Source organism: Aythya marila (assembly GCF_965140915.1).
Source record: "Aythya marila genome assembly, chromosome: 5".
Lineage (NCBI taxonomy): Eukaryota > Metazoa > Chordata > Aves > Anseriformes > Anatidae > Aythya > Aythya marila.
The window spans coordinates 26,844,228-26,866,464 of NC_139046.1; the positions used below are offsets into that span (position 1 = coordinate 26,844,228).

At 40.6% G+C, this 22,237-nt stretch overlaps 1 protein-coding gene across 1 annotated transcript in view; it reads right to left on the reverse strand.

Moving 5' to 3' along the window:
• Positions 1 to 2,001: 2,001 nt before the first annotated feature.
• The window catches only part of SPTLC2 (serine palmitoyltransferase long chain base subunit 2), a 72,447-nt gene continuing 52,211 nt past the window's right edge, over positions 2,002 to 22,237 (reverse strand). The window contains exons 10-12 of the mRNA XM_082762063.1: positions 13,450 to 13,585; positions 11,352 to 11,481; positions 2,002 to 6,953 (exon numbers count right to left, since the gene is read on the reverse strand). Of these exons, the coding sequence (XP_082618189.1) occupies positions 6,834 to 6,953; positions 11,352 to 11,481; positions 13,450 to 13,585 (386 nt within the window). The 3' untranslated portion in view covers positions 2,002 to 6,833. The remainder of the gene's footprint in view (positions 6,954 to 11,351; positions 11,482 to 13,449; positions 13,586 to 22,237) is intronic.

Consider the following 22,237-nt stretch of genomic DNA (forward strand, 5'->3'; position numbering starts at 1 on the left):
CCCCCGGCACCGAGGGGGGGACCCCTGGGGGCCGGGAGCGGCCGGGGCAGGCCCGGGCCTCCCGCAGCCTCCCCCGGGCACGGCCCGGCCCCGGGGCTCGCCAAAGGGGGCTCCAGGCGCAGGGCCCGGCCCCCAGGAAGGGTGCGGGGCTGCTTTCTGGGGGGCAGGGGGTCAGCAGCCCTCCGGGGAGCAACCCCTTGGGGAAAGGAGACGAACAAACCCCCTCACAGCCCCCGGGGCCCTGCCCGCACCCCCAGCCCAAAGCAGGACCCCAAACTCCTTCCCGTCCCTCCCCAGCGCTGACATCTGCTGCGTACAAACTTGGGGCCGGGACAAATGGAAGGAAGTGTTTCAAACCAGCCCCAGCCTGCAAGACAGATGTGAGGTCAAGCGTCCCATGCGAGATGGATCAAGGAGCCCTTTCAAACATTTTGTTAGCAGCATGACAGCCGATAAGTCTGACAGCCACCGTACGCACTGCCGGAGGGAATCCCCTCCAACAGCACCCAGGGGCAGCAGGCGGCTTACGGAGCTCCCCTGGGTGCTGCACACCCAGAGCGGTCCCCTCTACACACCCACCTCTCTGCAGCAGCCACCCAGCCCGTGCTGCACTGGAGACGGATGAGAAACAGCCAAACACGCATCTCACAAGCAGAAGTTCCTCACCTGAGAGTCCTAGGACAGAGGGGGACACTGATCTGAGCTCTCACACAGGCTATAGCTCTGCTCAGCCCCAGTGGTGCAGCTTCAAGAAAAATCACAACAGAACTTTTATTTTTAAATTCTTTATTATGCAGAACATAGAATATATTTGAATGGATTTTTTTTTTCCCAAGCAGTTTGTTTTTTTTTCTCCAGTGTTTTTTTTTTTTTGTTCTTTACATGCATTGTTACCTTTTTAAAGCCAATGTACCATCTGTTTATCTTTTCCCTGCCCATAGAGCATCCGACTTCATGTTAATCCCCAGTGTAAAAAAAATTAGACATCTGGCATAAAATATTTTGGGGGGAGCCCATTTAAAAATTTTATCTAAAATGTCTTATCTACAAAAAAATCCAATATATTATGTACATTATAGCAAGACAGAGGCATAGGAATACAGTGCAATTCAAGACTAAGTGCTGTGACTTGGTAATTCTGCCCAGGGCTTGTGGAAATGTGGGCCACCATTGGCTTTGGGACTGCTAACCTAAAGCCTCAGGCTCCAACGTTACTCTCATCTCTCTCAAACTGTCCTGAAGTCACTATCGGAAGGCTGGAGATGCATTTAGCTTAATATACCGTTAGGGGGTAGCAGAAATACTGTCTGGACAGCATGAGCTTTGGCAAAAAAAAGTTAATGCTTTACAATGTCCAGATGCTTTGGTGCACATTTCACTTAGCCAAGGGTATTTTTGGAACTGCACCAACCCCTGGCGTATTCAAGTGAGACCTGTTCACCTAATGTTGAGAAAATTAACTTGCTAGCTGCCACTGCTTTTGAAGTCCCTGACCCTCTCAGTAATTCTGCTTTCAGCAGCCCAGGGACCAGTTACCAATGTTTGCTACATAGGAACATCAGTGCAGAGCTGCACTATTTCTGGCCTTCACATACAGGCACCTCTCCTGCTCCTCAAACAGCTGCTCGCCAGGCTCAAACGCAAATAGAGCCGGACAGCAGTACGTATTGCTTAACTACCAGCACAGGGTATTCTTCCGTGGGCTAAAATCCACTGCATGCTTCAAGGTCAGTTTTAGTTTCAATTCTTCATACCAAGAGTCACAGTTTAAGGCCTTCGACACACACCACACTCATCTCCTTCACCCAGCCCCTTGCGGGGACGTAAACACAACAGCTCCAATGCCTGCACTAAACACTTCTCGTCAAAGCTAATGCACAGTACCTCGTCACACAAACACCGTGTCTGTGCTTTAAATTCACATCCAAATCTTTCACAGGTAAACAACTTGCAAGACTGGGAATGTTTACAGGAATAGGAGCCATCACAATGACATCTGAGTTGTTTTTTGTTTTTCTTTTTGAAACCACGTTCAAGTTACACAGGTCACACGACCGGTGTTTTTCCCAAATGGTCTGATACCACTTGGGTGCCAGCTCCAGAGCTGAAGCCAACAATTCCCCTGGTGAGGGGTCAATACCAGGCATTCACAGATGTTTCTGTGCTTCACTAGTGTTAGAACAGACCGCAGGCACCTCGGCTCCCTGTACAGAACGTGCAACCCACACAGATCCCAGCACGCTTGGCTCTTTCACAGAGCGAGCACAATGTGCAGGGTTTCAGACTGAGCATTTCACACTGGGGTAAATCTCCACAAGTTTCATTCCGTGATGAATTGAGGGAGCTTATGCATAGCACTCCAGCTACAGTGGTGCTAGATTTCTCTTAGATGACTCTTAGATGAAATGGACATCTCATGCTCACAGCTTTCCTCCAACCTTTCCTATCATCTGTCTGAATAGATAATAGATAGAACTGCCATAAGCTGAATATTTTTCAGAGGTAAAGAAATGAAGATTTGCACAGAAGGAAAGGAAACACTTGTTTACTTGGTGTGAAGAAGTTTTAGAGAAGTGTCCCTTTGGCCACTGAAAGTTGCATTCCTATCTTAAGGATCCTTGTTCCAGTACACATGGAAGATCCCTGTACAGCTGAGAGTAACTGGTGACTGACTGCCCCATTCCTCCCTCCATCTCTGCTGTATCAGGAAGTCAGATTTCCTTCATCCACACAGCACAGGGCCGGATCACCGATTTCGCTGGAACACTCCCCTTTCCTGCTCTGTGCAAAGGTGCAGCTCTGATGCTGGGCACCACTTCTGCACTCTCAGAGGAAACATCAAGAGAGGATGGATGAAGCGATTCCTTCCCTGAATGACTTCAACACGGTAAGATGTTTGGTTGGTTCACTCCTGAGCCTAAAGCAGAAGCATGCTACACCAATAATCCAAGAACCAGAACAGCTCTCTAAGGACGCTACTTAGAAGGAAAAAAAAAATAGAAACTGAACAGAATTAAATACACCATATACACAGATACTATACAAGAGTTTGTGTTCTCTGTAGAAACAAAACCGAACACTTCATTACAAAACAAACAAACAAATGAAACAAACAAACAACAAACAATAAAAAAAAATGTTTTTCCTCTCTTCCAAAGAACTAAAAAGAAATTATGAATCAGGCTTCTTAAGACAAAGGTCTCCTACTTGGGAAGGCCAGATTCTAACAAGAAGCAGATCCCTTACCATTCGCTGGGTAACAGGAGATTCTCTACTTTCTTAAAAGAATATGGCCATCAGCCTTGAAAACTATAATGGTTCTGAACTCTTCACTCAGCTCAGCAGAGGCAAAATCTTGCTTGCTAAGGTCTTCAGAGCGGTACCGGGAAGATAACTATTGTATATTTACAGGCAAGTTTAGCCAATGTACAGTACAGGGCAAAAATCCTTTGTTCAAAAGCAGCCTTCATTTTCTTTTGAATTTTGCATCTCTTAAGAAATACCAGGAGTCATTTTCAATTACAATGTCTCAGAGAAGTTGGCAGGGACTGAAGTCTATTTCTTAAGCAGCTTTTCTTCCTTTGTGATGTCTCAAGTTTGGTTCTTTCATTCACTTCTACTGCCAGGACAAAAGGGAGACAGATTTTGGGTCAGTACATAATATCAAATCAGCAATCCACCCGACACATAACCGTGACAGCACATGTGCTGTAGGCTTGCCTAGCACCAAACCAGTAGTGGTTTGCTTCTTAGGTTGTGGGAGTGGAGTTTTTCAGTAGGTGTGAAAAGATTTTCCTGGCTTTTAAGTTAACAATTCACTGAACATGAAAGTGCTAAATGTTAGACTGCTTAATTTTCAGAAGTAGTTTCAACAGGTACCAGACTACGGCAGAACAGGTTCCCCCAAATAAGAGACCTCCTTGGGTGTGTGTGGGGAAATGTTGCTTCTCAGAAAGGATACAGGAGTGCTGAAATGTAACCAAGCAGTTTGCAAATGCTACTAACTGCCTGAACGATTTCTGAAATGTCTTTGCAACCCAGAATTCAAAGTCACGCAGACAGCATAACACAGCAATAAGATACTGAAGGGCCGAAGTTTAGCAAGAGCACAATCTCCTTTAAACAAATACAAATGGAATCCCAGTACGGAGATGGATAATTATAGAATACAGTTCCAGAAGCATTACACAGGAGTTATCTGAGTTATCGATATTTATCCAGCCTTTTTTCCTCCCTTCTAAAAATAAGCTGCCCTAAAACTGAATCCCAGAGACAAGACTAAGACTAGAGACTTGTAGAATCTGTGATAACCCATCTCTGACTTAATATATTATAAGTTTCAAACTGACTATGCAGTGGGTACCAGCACGCTGTACACCTGGGAAGGCTCAAAATAGCTCTCCGCTGACCCATGCCTTTGAGTTGGTTGGTTTTGTCAGCTCTTAAACTGTTTCGTGATCGAGTCAACCAACTTCCTCTTGTTCCCTGCTACAATAAGAAAGAAAAAAAGAACAGTTCTTTGAGGTAAAACTTCTTGAAGTCAGAAAGCAGGTCACCTGCTGGAATGTTAGAGCTGGTCCTGGGCAGAATGTAGGTGAGAAAGGTCGAACTGATAAAGCGAGCTTATGTAAGTGCAGTTTACTCACTCTGTGGCTGAACAAATGAGATTACTCCATAGCCATTAAGGCTGCACATGCAGGTTACAAACTTCTTGGACTGTGTACACACTGTGCTCCAGAAGGCGAGCAAATCAACGTCAGGGGACTAAGACAAACACTTACCCAGACCTAATTTGAAAACAGTCAGTTTTAGTTCTTCTTAAGTAATTAAACTTCTGAAATGCAATGGTAAAAGACTGAAGCAGTGTTTTGTAGTGCTGTTACATTAAAACATAGTAAGATCTATAAAGATGTGAAGATAGATATTATATAAAATAGAAATCAATGCTGCTTTAACTCACTAGATGTATTCGCAGAACTGCCTGGTTGCAGTGACCGAACAGCTCCTTCCCCATTAGCCAAAGAGTGAACATAAAAAAAATTATATATTTATTTATAATTTATAAACATATATTATAAGTAAATATATATGTATGTATATATATATAGCAGCACCAAATTGCTTTAAGCTGCATTCTGCTTTAGCTTTAAGATGAAGAATCTGTTTGAGAAACTCCACTGCCACCTGCAAAGGGCATCATGCCAACCCAAACTCAAGAGCTGGCCCAAACCCAACTGACACAACATTAAAGCATTACTATTTTTGCAAATAACCTACAAGTCCAGGGAAACAAAAACACACCAAGAACTATACTGCAACTGACTCCTGTTGTAATATTTTTGGTATCTCTTCAATGATGTGTTCTGTTCACTGAGAGAATTCAAGATGCTATGACTGTGAAGCAGACCACCTCTAAGGTGCACTAAAGGAAAGGTGTCTATTTTAAACTTTGATCGGAGTAAGACAGCGTGGAACTTGAAAAATAAAGATACCAAACTGCAACTGGCTCAGTGAACGTTAATTTGATCTCACAGTAATAGAAATGGAAAAACATGAAGACCTCAACCCAACTACAGTTGTGAGGACAGTTTCTCTTTGGGGAAGCCTATATAGACTTCACAGCTGCCAGTTATGAGACTTTGTTGGCTAATTGAAACATAACATACAACACAAGACACAATCTGTCTATACTCTTTGCATAAGAGCCTTGGACAACAAGGCCAAAGAAGAACATCTCATACGTGACAAGAAAAGATCAGCGTGGCAAAGGGCAGTGATCATTCTTTCACAGATCTGCGTGAAATAAGTGGTTCCCTAATAGCCATCCATTGCACAGGCCTGCTTATTCAGAGGTTCTGGTCTTAGAAGGAAGCACAAGGCTTGCTATGGTTTGCTGAAGTCCAAAAGCACCCTTCTAGAACCTATCAGCTACCAGATATACTTGTTCGTGGTTTTATAATAGTTCTAAAGCAAAAGCAAAAATAATCTGAAGATGAGAAAGCAATACACACACACAAAAAATTAAAAAAACAGAAGTATGTCAGAAGGAAGACAGATCACCCCAATTTAAAAATAACTAGCACAAAAATCTCTCCATCACTTACCCTATATCAAGAGGACAATTACTGTCAAAATCTGATATCCATACTGGGAAGGAAAAGAGGCTAGAGTCCCCGAAGTCTCTCTGCCTGTGGCTTACAGAACTAAATAATGTTTGGAACAATGGTCCTGTCAGTGACATGTCAGCAACACATTTATTTTAAAAAAGCTAAATTCAAGTTTTAAACACAAGTAACTGCAAAAGGAAGAAGCTTTGGTTGATTATCCATCTTGTCAAATACGCCAAAGTTAGTAATCAACAGTTTCTCTAGGCAGTTTCCAATGAACGGACAGGTTGGCTCACTCCTTACTGGGAAGGTCAGACATCTAGCAGTGACACTGGAAATGCTGCCATGCCAGCATCACACATGCTCACAACATCTCAGCCAGCATTTGGGAGGCTAATGGTGCATACAAAGTCTGAGCTGATCAGCCACAGCCAACTCGGGTTGCTGTGAACTTATTGAGACAAATAAATAAAAAAAAGCAACATGAAAAAATAAAGCCAAGCACCTCTAGGGCCAGACCCTGAAGACACAGGAATCAAAGCTTTTTTTTTTTTCTCCTCTCCCTATTTACAAAATGCCATTTAGAGCTGATGTGGCCACTTCAGTATTGTGAGGAAATGTCTTTTATGCTAAGCAGTCTTAAGTGTGTTGTTCACAGACTCTGCGGGCTGCGTGCCACCGTGTCCCACAGGGTGTGTCCCTCCCACCAAGGCACATGGAGGGAGTTCAGTCTTCTGTTTCTTCATATGTAGTCTCATCAAATGGCCGGTCCAAGAGAGGTACCAAACGGTGACGGGAATATTTCAGTTGCAAAAGGTCCCCAACTTCATTGATTTCTTTTAACGCCTGAGAAAGAGATCACAGGATATCAGCAGAGGAAACAGATGCAAGAAAGCTATCAGCACATCTTCCTTTTTGCATGCCAACAGACCGCTCTGACAGCAAAGTAGGATTTCACCAGGCTGTAAGTTTGCAGGTTTGGAAGTGTGCAAGATTTGTTTTTGATTTTTGTATTTGGAAGCCTCTAGACCAAGTGAGCAGCACTGGTCGTTCAACTGAGAGTGACCCTGCACTACCTGACTACTCCAACTCCAAGGCAAGAACATAAAAACCATCAATATTACCCCAAATTTCACTGTCAGCCAAAATAAAGCCATGTCTATTCATAGGCAGATCAACTGGGAACAGTGCTCCTCCTGTAGTCCCAAGTCCCAATAATTAATATTTAATTAAAAAGACCTTTGTGTGGATTCCAATTGTGTGCTTATTGGCAGGGCGCACCGGGCACAAACCTATGGATAACACTCTTTTCCTAAGGGATTAATAAAGCTGAATTGGAAAAAACATACCTGGAGGTTTGACTCTCATTCTTGTATCATACAATATGAAATCATTGTGCATGCTAATATACTGTGCCTGAAATACTATGTTTTTTAAACTACAAGGCAGTGAAATGCAGCCTGTGATATTATGCTAAGAGCTTCTGTTGATGTATTTGTTGTATCTGCATTTGACTAATTTAAGTTGCTCATACGCAACTAGAGATGCAAGCTCTATATAATAAATAATATTGTATGGGAGATTTTTTTTTGCCACAGAGAAGTCATTCAGGGTAGGACTCCAAGCACTTTTTATTATTTTTAATTCCCTGGAGAGCAACCCTCCCTGACTGTTGCCACAAAGACACCACCTCAGCAACTGATGGCCCAGAACACTGCAAGTGAGCTAACAAAACCTTTCACTATGATACGCATGGAAATCACGGGAAGTTTACCAGAGATCAAGCATCTGCAAGCATAATAAGGAAAGTCAATACTCATTTAATTGTGCAATCTCTTTGGGAAGACAGTCTCACAACAGGATTTGTTACAAGTCAAACTCTAAGCTTCGATTTATTTCTCTACAGATCATTCCTGGAACAATGTCCAAAAATAAGTCAGTTGCTGCAGAAGAATTTCTAACAGTATGTGATGCTAATTATCTTATACCTGGCAAGTGACAAAGATGTGTGCAGAGGATGACTTTCAGTGTGATTTCTGAACTCAAATGTTGGCATTCTGCATTCCCTTGAAGTTTAAATGTGTTCAGATCAGTACACTCAACATTCCTTTAGAATGCCACCAATTCAACAGTAATACTCTGATTTTACCATGTTCTGGGTCAGATGCCTGTCTCCTGAGAATAGTTGGCAGACCGGGGTTAATATCCCTACATGCTTTTCCTTCCTGGATGAACAGTCCAAGTTTTTGTTTCTTTAAACAATGGCCCCTCATGCTTGTTATATCTGGCAGCAAGAACTTCTCCACTCTAAAATCTGAAGGAATGGAAAGCCCAGAAGTTGGACCTCAGTTTAAAAAAAAAAAAAAAAAAGCACAACAAAACACCAAGAGCATGGGCACAGCTTGCCAGAGCTTAAAGTAAAGACCCCATATGGAAACAATTTAAGGTTGAATTTCTGTTGAAAGAGTCTGTTAACTGTTATTCTTGAACACAGATTTAGGATTTTATTAATTTAAAACAAAAAGGTCCATGTGACTAGCAAAGAGTACAAAGGAAATGGCATTGGTGAACTCTGACTTCAGGAGAGTGTAATATATTTTTCATCACTGAAAAGAAAGCACCAGCCCACAGGGATGCAGGTTATGAGGGACTTCACTCTGATCCTGAGCCAAATATTTTCAGGCAAGGAAGTTTTATTTACATAAAACGGTTAAAATTGTAACTGAGAACTGTTCACCATCATGTGGGTTTATTTAATAAGAACAAGGAAGCATTACAAATATCAGCATTTACAAGACAAGCTTCTCTTCCCCATAGTCCAAACCCGGATTAATTTTGTTTAGAAGAAATGCCGTGATAACAGCACTAGTTAGCATCCATACACATGTGGATGGGCTACCCACTTCTCCTGTCTCGGACTCGTACAAGCTCTTTGCAAGCTCTTGTACTCATTTCATTTTTTTTCCTCTTGGATATTGTTGCCACAGTTCAGCAGAGGGATCAGATCTGATGCCTGATGCTGTCTTAATTACTAGCTGCCTAAAATCAACTCCCTTTCACTACAACACAAGACAAACACAACACAAAGTCACTGACACAAAGACTTGCTCCTTATTAACTCCCCTTGCCAGTGTTCTGGGTTCAGAGCATTCAGTTGTTTTGAACTTTTAAACGGTTTATGCCAACTTGGAACAAAGCCCTCACATGCTGAATTAAACCAAGATTTCTTCATTCACTTCAAAATTCACACCTCATTTTGTCCTTGATTAATTTTCTTAGGCAGACAAGCCCTAATATATTAAACAAGTATTTATTTTGGTTTACTGCATTTAGCACCTACATGGGTACTCCAGAAATGAGTCTTTAGAGTTAAATGCACAAAACTTGAAATATTTTCTGGAAAGCTGAAAGACTTGTAAGTAGGTTGATTAAAACCAAAAAACTCTTTTCCTCAGCAGGCTAATAAAAGTTGCAGATTGTTTTTGGAAAAGAACAAGTATAGTACTTGTAAATATTCTGTGAAAACAGCTTGGTAAGGTTAAGACTCTAGCTAGTAGCTAACAGAGAAGACAAAGGCTAACTGACAGCAAGAAGTTCTGTGGCAGCGAAGGATGAGAAGTTTGAAACCTTTTTTTGACTTGTTGGCAAATGTCTGTTTATATTACAACTCCTACTCACTGTTCATGCTATGAAATGTTACTGCCTGATCATACTTGGACACTGGGCACAATTCCTCCTTTATAATTCTATGATGACTATTTCCAGCCACCTTCTTGTCCATAACATATTTGAAAATACTTGCAAAGATTTCTCACTGACCTCATGGGCCTTTAGATTCTTCAATGCAAGTCTTACTCCTAAGGACTAACAACAAAGGTAGCATGTAACTTGACTTATTCCATGTACTTTGTCACTAGGTTCCTATGCCATTCAGCAGCAGCCCCATGTTTCCCTTAGTCTTCATTTTGTTACAAATATCCCTAAAAAAGCCCTTCTTGCTGTATTTCACGTACTTCAACACATTCAGCTCCAAGTGGGCTTTTGCTTTCCTGACCTCATCTTTGCATGCTCAGGACAACGTCTCTGTATTCCTTTCAGGTCCTGCTTGTACCTCTTAAATGCTTTCATTTCATGTTTCAGTTTTGTCATTTTGTTCATCCATGCAGAGCTCCCATTGCTTTTGCTTTCCTGCATGTCAGGATAGAGCATTCTACAGCCTGGAGATAAGCACTTGGAGGAGTGTGGGGGAGGAAAGTCAACCCCCTCCTCTTTTCAGGACTGTATCCTATGTGATTATTTCATGCAGCCTCTGTAAAGGGCAAAGTCTACCCTCCTTAAATTCAAGGTTGTGACTCACACTAACTTAGGCTCTGAGTCAGAGAACAACAGAACTGGAAAAATCACAATGGAGAACTGAGCCTAGGACAGACTATGTATATGTCTGTCTTATTCAGAAGACTCAAAAATGAATGTAGTTACCATATTCAAAATGTATAAAGGATAGTCAGGTTTATTCATAAATCCCCTGCCAATTATATTAGTCAGAGAGTAACTGCCATCCTTCATTTTTAAAGTAGCATCTCCTAACTGAGATACAGACCTCCTTTAAGAGGGTTGCTGCTCCTGCTGGAACATGCCTAGTGTGGGCAGGAGCCAGCAAGGCATTGCACATGGCACAGCCTCATTCAGGAGGGGATCATTTATGATACAGTGCTCTGAAGCCATAAACAAGAGCTGGAATAGTAATGTTTGGAATAAATGTGCTCACTGGTAAGCCACATGAAGGGGTTTGCAGTTGCTCTTGAAAAGAATACGGATGTTTCGTGGAATCTTAGGCCTTTTTTTTTTTTTTTTTTTTTTAAATCAACTTGTGTCTAGTATCAGAAGCACCAGTTTTTTTCCCTTTTAAAAGATTCCATTTCACAAGCTCAAGAACTGAAGGCAGAGCCTCTAGAGAAGGGAAAAAGCAGTGTCTCAAGGGAACAAGACTGTCCCTCTTGCATATTTGAAACGGGAAGAAGTTTCTGACATTTACTGAAGGCAGCCATTCTGCTTTGTTGGGGAAAGGAATGAGATGGTGTCATTGCCAGCTCTACTACACAAGGCTTTGAACATTAGGTTCAACTCATTTGCATACCAAACATCAAACCAGTCTACAAAAAAAAAAACAACCACAAAAAAACAGAATTGTTATCTCTGTTTATAGAAGGCATAAGCAAGAGGGAGACAAGATGAGACACTTACCGTATCAAGCATCTCTTTGGTATGAGCTGCAGACAAACAGAATCTGGCTCTGGACTCGATGATTGGTGTGGCAGGGAAGCCCACAACCACAACACCAATGTTCCTCTTTAGCATCTCACGCCCAAACGCACTACCAGAAAGAACAAGGAAAATTGTCAGAATGATACCAGGTGAGGCAGAACATCAGCATAAAGGTCTCAGCATGTTAACTCATATTGGCCTTTATTAAACAAGCCAGTAACACTGAAACTGAGCTTCCAGTGCTTTCTTGTGGAGGTAGAATGTCTCATCACAAGGCCCTCTACTTCAATCCCAAGATGGTAAACCAAGGATGACCGCATGTGGCGGGGGCTGGTCTTTTGCCAGGCTGTTTCCAAATGGATTCGTAGCCTAAACTTGAAAATATTTCTGATAGGAAACTGAGATGTGGGCTCAGAAGTTGGACTACACAAGGAATTGACCCCTGGCGCAGATGATACTGCAATTTCTAAATGGTTTTTTTCTACCAATTAAATGAAATTCAGGTACGTTATGGAGTCACAGAATGTACGACTTTTTAAGTGCTTTTCATGGGAACATTAAATCACCACGATAAATTAAGATCATCTAATGTAATAACAAACTTTTTTAAGGAAGGTGCAAAAATCTCACTCAACAGTCACAGAATATCTTCACGTATGCGATGAGAGGAATGACTAGATTCTTTCCATAACGGCAGTGCAATTGTGGGTGTTTCTAGAGGCCACAGTAAATGGTTCAGCCCTTTCAAACTGACCTTCTTCTCTTTAGAAGTAGCAATGAATTAAGATTGATGGGCACCTACAACAATAACACCCTTTCACTTGTTGTGTTTTTTTAATGTTTTCTGCCTTCTGCTGCAACATTTTATAAATAAGTATATCCTAATATACTTTATTTTGTATCCAGTTAGTACTCTCAAACTTGAAACAGACTTCAAGAGAGAAAGAAAGGATGAGGTAGACCCAATGTAGACACCAATGGCCAATTCTCAGAGCTCTGTGCTCTTGCCTATTTTTAACTAAGCTACTGGCCCAAATGCTCAGCTAGCAAACATTTCCATGAATATTTCCAGGGAAAAGATTGCACTGATTAGTAGAACAGCTGGAAGGTAGACACAGTATGCACCGTGTGCTGGACAGCACATATCGCAGGCTCCACAGCACCCATAAAGATTTTATGGGCCTTTTAAATTTGGTTGCACTGAGGAGGGTGGAAGACTACCATATCTAGCTTCATGAAGACAGATATATGTTTGTTCCCTCACGGAATACAGCTGAGCCAGACCAAAGACTAGCTGAGCTGGAAGAGCACTAAAGGTGTTCTGTACTGCTTAAAATGAAGCTATGCTTTCCAAATCTGAAAGTGTTGGTTGAGCACTGCATTATGCATGGACACTAAAAAGCAGCTGTCAAAGCCAAGTTGTCAATGAAATCAGGATGTTTACAATGCAAAATATTTTAATATACAAGTTATATCCTGTTAGCAGAATTTCAGACTTAAGTATCCACACAGCAGTCCACAAGCATTTCTAAAAAAACCCACCATGTATTAGCATTGTATTAGTACTTACAATAATCATGCCTGAGCTATTAAATCACTACAGTAGTAGTGTGTTCCGCCTTCTCTTTTTTATTTTATTATCAATGTTGTTATTTTTTAATTTTCCAAAGTTTAGCTATGGAAATGTTCACTGCTCCTGGCCCATGAACTGTTGAAAAGTTCTTCCAGTAACATTCTTATATGACTTTCCAATCAATTTCAGCTTCTCTTTAGTGAATATATGCACTCTATATATAAATAAAATGAAAGCTTTACACTACTGTATGTCATGTCTTCTTTACTACTGCATGTCACGTTTTACAAATTGCTTCTCTGAAGTGCTCTCCTGCAGCCCCAAGTTACAAGCCCCAGTTTTCTCCAGATCACCTATAGGAAGTTTCTATGTTTTACAAAACTTAGTAATGGTCACAGAAGTAAAAAACAGAACAGTCTTTCCTTACATTTACAGAAGTCTTAATATTCTTTTAGCATCCTAGCTCTAAAGTAGATGGATGAGAACTTATCCTGTTAAACCTACCCAATTTTTGCTGGCATGTACAGCATCAGAGGCACAACAGGGGAGTCTTCATTTCCATAGATGATAAAGCCCATCTCTTTCAGTCGTCTCCTGAAATACCTTGTGTTCTCTGCTAGCTGCTGCACACACTCTTTCCCTAGAAAAGAAATTAAGATAAGACCATGAACACAACAGTCCTAAATCATGTGTAATTGCAGCACAAGACCTCTCGCTAAAGTACAGACCATGAATGTATCATTTGTGCTTATGGAAGTTTTAAAATTAGAACAAACTGAATTCTAATCTGTATTTCTCTCATGTAATCAAGATTAATTACTCATTTTCAGATAAGGCTGTAGCTGAATGGACTGACACATGCATAATGGACAAGCATAATTGTCAAATCCAAAACTTACCTAGTTTTTCTGCATCAGAATTGTATCAAGAGATACAAATCTGACAAAATGATATAAAAGCCTGTTTTTAAACAAGCTGCAAAACTGGCTCAAAATTCACTGATAACTGCATGTTGAAGAAGAGTTTGCTTACATTTTGAATAGTTACTGAACATGTATCAGCTGAGGCTCTTCACTACGCATTGTCCTGCCTGCCTGTATTGATGCAATTTACCATTTTTCTCCTAAATCTGCTTGCTGAACTGATCATGTGGCTGCTCCCTAGCCTTTCTCAGTGAAAGTGAGCTGGGTTTAATTTAAACAGATTACCTCTGATAATCCAGATCACTTTGCACAAGCAGCAGCAGCGGTCAATTTATCATGTGTTCAGCCAATTTATTTTTTTTTGACATTTGGCAAAATTAGTACACAGAACATTGGATTGCTGGTATAACTTAAATACTCCAGCTACCCATATATGCATTGGACAGCCTATTTATCAGTCAAATTCTAAAAGATCCACAAATTCTCAGCTAAGCAGATGAATGCAATAATGCATTTCTGATTACCTAATATTCTAATGCATTTAAGAGAGAAAACACTGCTGTAAGACTATGACAGGTAGGTAACATTTATACTTGCTGGTCTCTGGTCCACAGCGTATATTTTTGGATAACTGATCATCCAGCCACAGCCTTCACTAAATGAGTAATTCATATAGCGAAGCACTAAATCTTCCGGTGCTGATATATGCCACATAGTGAAGCTGGCTGCTAGATATTAATAGTCTCCCTTTAAAGTCGCAGCTAACATAAGGTGATTACCCAAAAGGAACGCCAGGCCTCAAAGAGACATCCACACCCACATAGCTATGCTCCAGGCCAGAACAAATGTAGTTTTAAGAGCCTATATGGTTTTTGTAGCCAAGAGTATCAGACATTCCACCCACAACCATGCAATCAAAGGCAAAATCCCATCAAAGGCGAAGCATAAGAAAAAAAAAGAATGAAACCTGTTCAGTTTGCAAAACTTGGCCCATCATTAGTGGGCAGGAACTGGTATTTTTAATTGTACTCGCTGCCATTTGAAACATCTCTTCTCCTCCATTAACAACTTTATTTCTTAATCTTTTATCCCCCGGAGTTTCTGCAGAATCTTAATTCCTCTTCCCCCCAAAACAGCAAGATTTCAGTAAAACACAAATGCATTTTGTGCTTATGAAACTTATTTTGTATCTGGCTCACATTAGACCAGATCCTCTAGCTGAGACTCAGCTTTTTCTCTCTGTTTTCAAACCAATTACTTGGTTATTTAAATACGCCAGCCTGCAAAATGAGGTGAAAAAAAAAAACCAAAAATCTTCAACCTACTCCAGGAGACCAGAGATAGTGGACCAAATGTCACTTCTTGCATTTCTAACATTCAGGCAATCAATAAAAACACAGATGTCCAAGAACAGCTGGAAAGAGCTATCTACGATCAGGGGGAAAAAAGGTACCATGGTACCTCCTGAGAAAGCTGCATCCACTTGTTCCTACACAAAAATGCACAACTTTTGACAACATTTCAGGATTGATAATCCCATCAAAATAAACATGAAATTTCACCGCTGCAGGAGTGGTAAGGTAATGAACACGGCAGGATATCACTGCTGTGATCTGCCCCTCTCCCACAACCAGGGATGCAGATCCTCCCATACCACACAGCAGGAAGTTTAACGCGTATCAAGCAGGAGAAGAAACTTCTGCACCTTTATAGTTTTCCCCTCTATACACTCACACCACTTTCCAAATTGCTTGGAGCCTTCCAGGCTAAAGATTAAAGAGCAACCTTAATTTGTAGTTGGCAACTGCTTCACAGTCTTCCGTAAACATTTTTCCCATAAAAAGAGTTTGATTCTAGATTTGTCCTTACAGATTGAAGAGTGCTTTGAGATGTTTCATGTGCAAATCTCTCAGTTCCCTCCACACACAAGCACCTATTACAGCAACCAATAGATGTGGAAGATGCTTATAGTCTTCAGGTTTGTGGTCTCAAAAGCCTGTCAGTGTTTACTCTGCTCCAGAATCACCTGTCAGTTTAATGAAATAATTACTTCTATAAAAACTTGCTACCATGGCTACAGCAGTATTACTGAGAACCTGAAAGTATATTTAGTGGTGTTTTCTCACTGCCTACCACACGTCTTTTTTTTCTGAAAAAGAGCTGTAGCTGTAGGTAAGCAAAGCACCCAAGTATTGAACAAGAGCCTGGCAAAGGTTCTTTATCCTGCATTTTTCTTTCTCCATGCATTGCATTCAGCTCCTCTCCTCTGCATGTCAGTGTATTTCGTCTCCTAATCCAACGTAAAATCCTGCACTTGAAGAGTGATGCCACATGCTATTTAAGTAGGATTTACAATATTAGGCAAAAAGCATGCACCCAATGTTAAGATCTGTTAAGATGTGCTGGTTCAGCCTCACTGATGCACAAAGGTGTAGCAGGCTGTTCATTGCTACTACAGTTTTAGCCATGGGTCTGTGGCCACAAAGTTGATGCAAGCAGTGCTTGGAGACAGCAGTGACCAGGTAACCAGTATCACTAATCCCACTCCTACCCAAACCATGTTCAAGCATCCAAACAGGACTTCAAAATCCCTTCCCAGCCCAAGTATTTTCTGAAGCTCTGAGCTCTGTCCACATCTGCTCAACTGAAGGCCTAGAAAGACTGCCAGGACTGCAACACTCTTCCAGCAGCTGGCTTTCTTGGCAGTACGCAGCTTCATTTTAAGACCACTCAAAGAAGGCTTGCTCAGACACCACCCTGCCAATTGTTCTCAAATAGGAGTTGTGCAACAATTCTGGTAACATCCTTTAATCTAGGAAACTGGAATGTGATGACCTTCAGGGAGGGAAGAAAGGGAGGATTACTGGAACTGAATTCTTCAAAAGGCTAGAAAACTAGAACCCCTTATCACAGCAACTGATCTGAAGTCCCTTATGGGCCCCATAAATAGCTTAAACCAGCTACTGGCAGACCTATGCTGGAATTAGAGTATTAACTAATAACTTATCCTCTGCTTTTGTACCCTTTTACAAGTTTACTGCAGTCATAACAAGATTGCTCTTGTAATTTAGTAAAACACTTCCTTGCTTGTAGCAGTCAGGACATCATTTAATCTAAAGCCCACATTTATCCCCTGAAGCACATGCTGCCATGGTATCAGAAGTAAGGGTCACACGCCAGCTAAGGGGGGAAACTCTCCCTTTACAGCCCTCAGCTCAGAGCTGTAGTTGTGTGGATTCAGCAGAGAACAAAGCAAGAACAGAAAAGAAATGCAGTAATTGCCTCTGCTTGGGTAGCTAAGATGAGCTCAGTATTTATAGCTGACAGAAGAGGAATGTGCTTTTACTTGACACAGCCTTATACCAGTCCACAATGACAACAGTCACTTTAAACTGCCTTGGCTCACTTCCATACCAAGATTTTGCCTTACATGTAAGTGCAGAAGCACAGCAGACTCGGTGCAGAGCTGCAGCTCTCCTACACCAAGTGCTAGTAACCAAGCATCAACTCCTGTATCAGCAGCAGCTCTGCTGAGAAAGCTACCAAGAACTCCTCTCAGACCTTTGCACTGCCCATAACACCATGGTTATCATCAACTCTGCGTGGCCAAGAATGCCAGATAGATGCTTTTGCATTTATAAACTCTAAGCAGATTACTTGCCCATTCTGTCAAGTGCAGTTACCTCAGGCTTCTAGAGTTTCTGCAGCAGAAGCATTCAATGCCACAAGCTGGACCAATACAGTGAGTGGGTAACGGCTTGATGACTGCAGCATTTTTACCATTCTTCAAATATTTAGCACATACCTCCACAATATGAATAGCAATTTTTGCCCACTTCTAAGCAAGCTTCAAATTATGGTGTTTCTGGATTTGCACTGAGGGACAATGTATCTACTCTTTTGATATTTTACAGTAAATGAAGAGTGGCATATCACATCTTATCAATACATAAGGAGACAAGTAATAATAAAACAATATAGCTAGTGTCTTCCTGGGGGGAAAAAATCCACTCTAGAGAAAAGCACTCAATTATGAATCTGAAGGCGCATGGGAATTAAATCAGGACCTTTGCCAGGAGAGATTCCCACAGGTGAGAAGAATGATACATCACTTGTGACTGCCTCTGCTTTAAAAGTCATATCGCTCAAACAAACATAAGTTACGGTGGAAAAAGAATCTAGGAGATATTTAAGAAAGGATTTATTCAAGAATTTTGAAGCAGAAATTAAATTGATACTTACCTTAGTCATCTGCAGAATAAAAAAATGTTTGCACATTCCACCACACCAAACCTAAACTGCTCTTGCAATGGGTGCTTTACCAGTGAGACAGATGAACAGAGATGGCTAAACATTTAGCCACGCTGCTCTTCACGTCGTAGAATTTTACACTTACACTAGGCAGCCAAATACAAGGATTTGTACTACCTCTCTATTTCACACTAAAAATCATCTCAACAAAGAACAAAGCTGCCCTAGCATTTGTGGAAAAGACTCTGCTAACAAAGATCTAATACTTGTATTGTTCCTGTCATCTATTAAGGCTGACGAATAAGCTATCATAGATGATATTAGACTCAACTGAAAATTTAGTCCAACTAGGATGTATTTGCTTTTTCCCTCCTTCATGTGATCTCAAAGCAGTAATGGGAAGGCAGTCACAAATCTGTCCTAGACAATGCAACACCTCATCAGCAAGGCTTCTTGAGAAATAAAAGGCATGTTGCATTGTACACAAACTGCCTACCAACTGACACAGAACTCTTAGAGGGGCAAAACAACTTCAGCTGGGGAAAAAAATAAACAAAACCCCCCACAAGTGGGATTTTATTCTCTCATCACACTAGGGCTCACTGTCACCTGGATCTAAAACAAAGATACTTGGAGGAATACAAGAGAAGCTAAATGCTTAAATTTTGAGTTAACTCTTATAGAGGCTTCAAAGCACATAGGTCATCTTTAAAAAGGGTTCCTGAGCAGTGAAATGCACTTGTATGCTCAAGCTGCAGTACAGTGCTAATTAGTGAACAGATACCTGTTCAATTCAAAGTGTCACATTAGATGGCTATCACGACATTACTATACACTTGTTCATTAACTAATTTTATAGCTCTTCAACACAGTTTTCACCTTGCAGTTTTAATTCAACCCATTTTTTTTTTTGTTGCTGACGCTGTCATGGTTAAGATGAGCAGTTTCGTGCCTTTATCTTACATGCTGGTGACAGCTAACAACTTCAGTTTTAATGATTTAATGGAAAACTTGGAATAAAAGAAAACTCTTGATACGAACAGACTGCTATTCATTACATGCATAACCATCCCACTTGTGATATTTATTGCCCCAAGTACTCAGTTTCGCTGTAACTGCTCAAGCTGTAATGTAACGGAATGTTCTCAGTTCCAGTTTCTATTATGTGAGCAACAAAATTCAAACATTTACTAGCAGATATTTCTAAGATTTCTGTGAAAACCCATGATGATGCAACTCTGATAATAGCACACTGCCTCTAATAAGAATCAGTAAGTGTTTAACAAGAAATATGTTTTATTAAGAAGACTGGCAGCAGCATATTAAGGACATCAGTACAGTTACCAGCTAGAAGTAAAGATTAGAACACATTAATCTTGATATCAAATCCATAAGGTCTCTGAGATGGAAATACTCCATTAATTCTTAGCACAGGAGTTACTTTCAATTTCTATTGTAATTTGTTTCATATTTTTCAAGCTTGTCCCACCTTATAAACGCTTGCTAGTGCAGAGGTGTTGGAGGTGAGAAGCACTAAGCCACTTACTGACAGATGGACCATCCCTGATTTGCAGCCCAATCATTTCTCTTCATATAGCTTGTTTAAGTCAAGAAAGGGGTTTACCCTGACAAAAATACCACAGCTTTATACAGTACCACAGTAAGGATGACCTCAGCAGGAGTACTCTGCTAGGTCTATTGATTCTGCAGGACTCTACCTGGGCTGGCTTTTATCCTCCTCTTCCCCTGGTGGCCACAAGCTAGGGAATTTGATAAAACTTTCCTCCCATGTATAAATGTTATCCCAAGATTAAACAATTTAATTTTCTGATCTCTTAACAAAAATAAAATAAGCTAACTAAAAGGAAGCACTCAGTCAAATAAAAGTTATTGTGCAGATTATGGTAGCTGGGGAGGGGAAACGTGCATGTGCACACGTGTCAAAAAACATCAAAGAAGAAGACCTCAACCTCCTTTAGGAAACACCACTGAAAAGCATTTTATAACCCAAACAGTAACGTTTACTGACTGTTGTTAGTAACAACAGAGCCTCCATATCCTTGCATGGAATAAAAAGAACTAGCAGAAAGGGTACGTTCTGCAGCACCCACCATCATTTCAAAATGACGTGGCTAATCTACGACCCGGTTTTACGGAAATCTTTGACTACGCAGCTTACTAACATTTTTACCAGACGTGTACATAATTTAAAGATCACAAAAAATAGTAGGATGTCCAGCCATTGCTGAAAACAGAAAAAAGCCACAATTCATTATGAAGACAGAAAAAAGTGATGCCATCACATCCTGCTCCCCAAACAAGAGATAAGGTGGCCAAACACATGCAACATGGAAAGGATATGGATCAGGTTGCAACACGCCTTGTTTGTTTTCCTGAGAGCATCAGCATCAATGACCGAAGATAAAGCATTATTTCATTAGCATAGAGGCTCTTCTCCCTGTATGCTTCTATCAATGGGACAGACAAGAAAAAAAGTGATAACTTCTACTTCAGAAAGCCTGTGGCTTCGGACATTTGGAACTATTTAAATCAAAGTAAGCTAGTGATGAAAACTTGGTTACATATATCATTCTCCAGAAGTTTGTTTCTTCAAATCAGAATGATGCTATAATATATTCAAGCTTGTAAATTTTTCCACATTAAAATCCCCTTGTTTTTACAAAGGCTTATACTTCCATTCTGTTTATTATTCCTGCATTTCTGTCTTTTGGTTGGCTGTTGCAGTGGAAGACATAATTCAGCACACTCTGTTTTGGAAACAAGCATTTTTCAAATCTCAACCAGGAATTCAATATTCTTCTGCTGATTTAACAGATTCTCCACTAAGCTTTCAGAAGCTAAGTTGCTTCCCAAGGGCTTATGAAGATCTTTTGCAACGTCAACATAATAATTCAAGTTGTTTTCTGGACACTGTAGTTGTAAATACCTCATCATTATAACACACAACAGACAACTTTTTAAGTAGGCATAAAGGCATATTTTTTTTCCCTGCAATGAAGATATTTTTCACAGAAGGTATAGAAAACTGCCTCTTCAATGCTTCTTCTGAAAAACACAAGTCAAGCATGACTTGAGATAACATTTGCACAATCAAAGAGCAACATGTTTTTAGATTTGCCAAGTGGTAAAAAGGACAAGCATGAGTTAAGAACATCTGACTGGGAACATGAGTCAGATTCAAAACAAGGTAGTACCTATTTATTGGAGTACTACAGCCAGGAAGGTGAGAACTAGAAGAAGGAGAGAGAGATTTTAAAGTAAACAGCGCTAACACTGAGCAAAACTCCAGTTCGATACTGATTAAATGCCACTTTTATCTTCCAAGGAAAAGTTGCACAAAGAGTGTGATGCTGTTAAAACGCTGTAATTGATGTTTAAGGACCTGTGATAACAATATCTGCTAGAGTTAATTTTAAGAGGCTTGTAACGTAACCTGTCACAAAGAAGACTTGTAACATGAACTCACATCTCAGGGCAGAAAGTGGGAAACCAAGATCGATTCACATGGACAATCCCGCCAGAGGCCCTCACCTACACAAGGCCAGGAAGGTCGCCCCCCTACAGCAATCTACTCTGTTTTTCAGCCCCCTGAAACCAACATTTTCACTGGTTTCTATTAAGAGATTATACAATAAAAACTAATGAAAAGAAATCAGAGTGAAAACTTTATTATACACACACATGGGTTTCATATCTTTCAGCATACTTTTCTTATCTCACTGTTTAAGTTCTAGGGACAAGGTGACTCCACACGTATCAACCTGCTTCCTCTGAGTTCGCGCTCACAAACACTGCACTGCTGCCAATATTTGCAATAGAAGTTCACATCCTTCGCTTCAGACGATGTCTGAAGATTTTCATTACAGATCTACAGAAAGTATTATACACAATTATACTATGCAATCTGAGATCGCACAGAGACATTAAAATGTGGAAGTCAAAACGCTACATTCCCACAGATTTGCTTTATAAAGCATCGGTTTGTACAGGCAAATGCCAAGAGAACCTGGGAAAACAATGAGGAACTTTTAAAAGGAAGTAATTAGCATCATCCTTTAATCCAGTGCTACAACGTGCATTACTGTTTAATAGCTCAA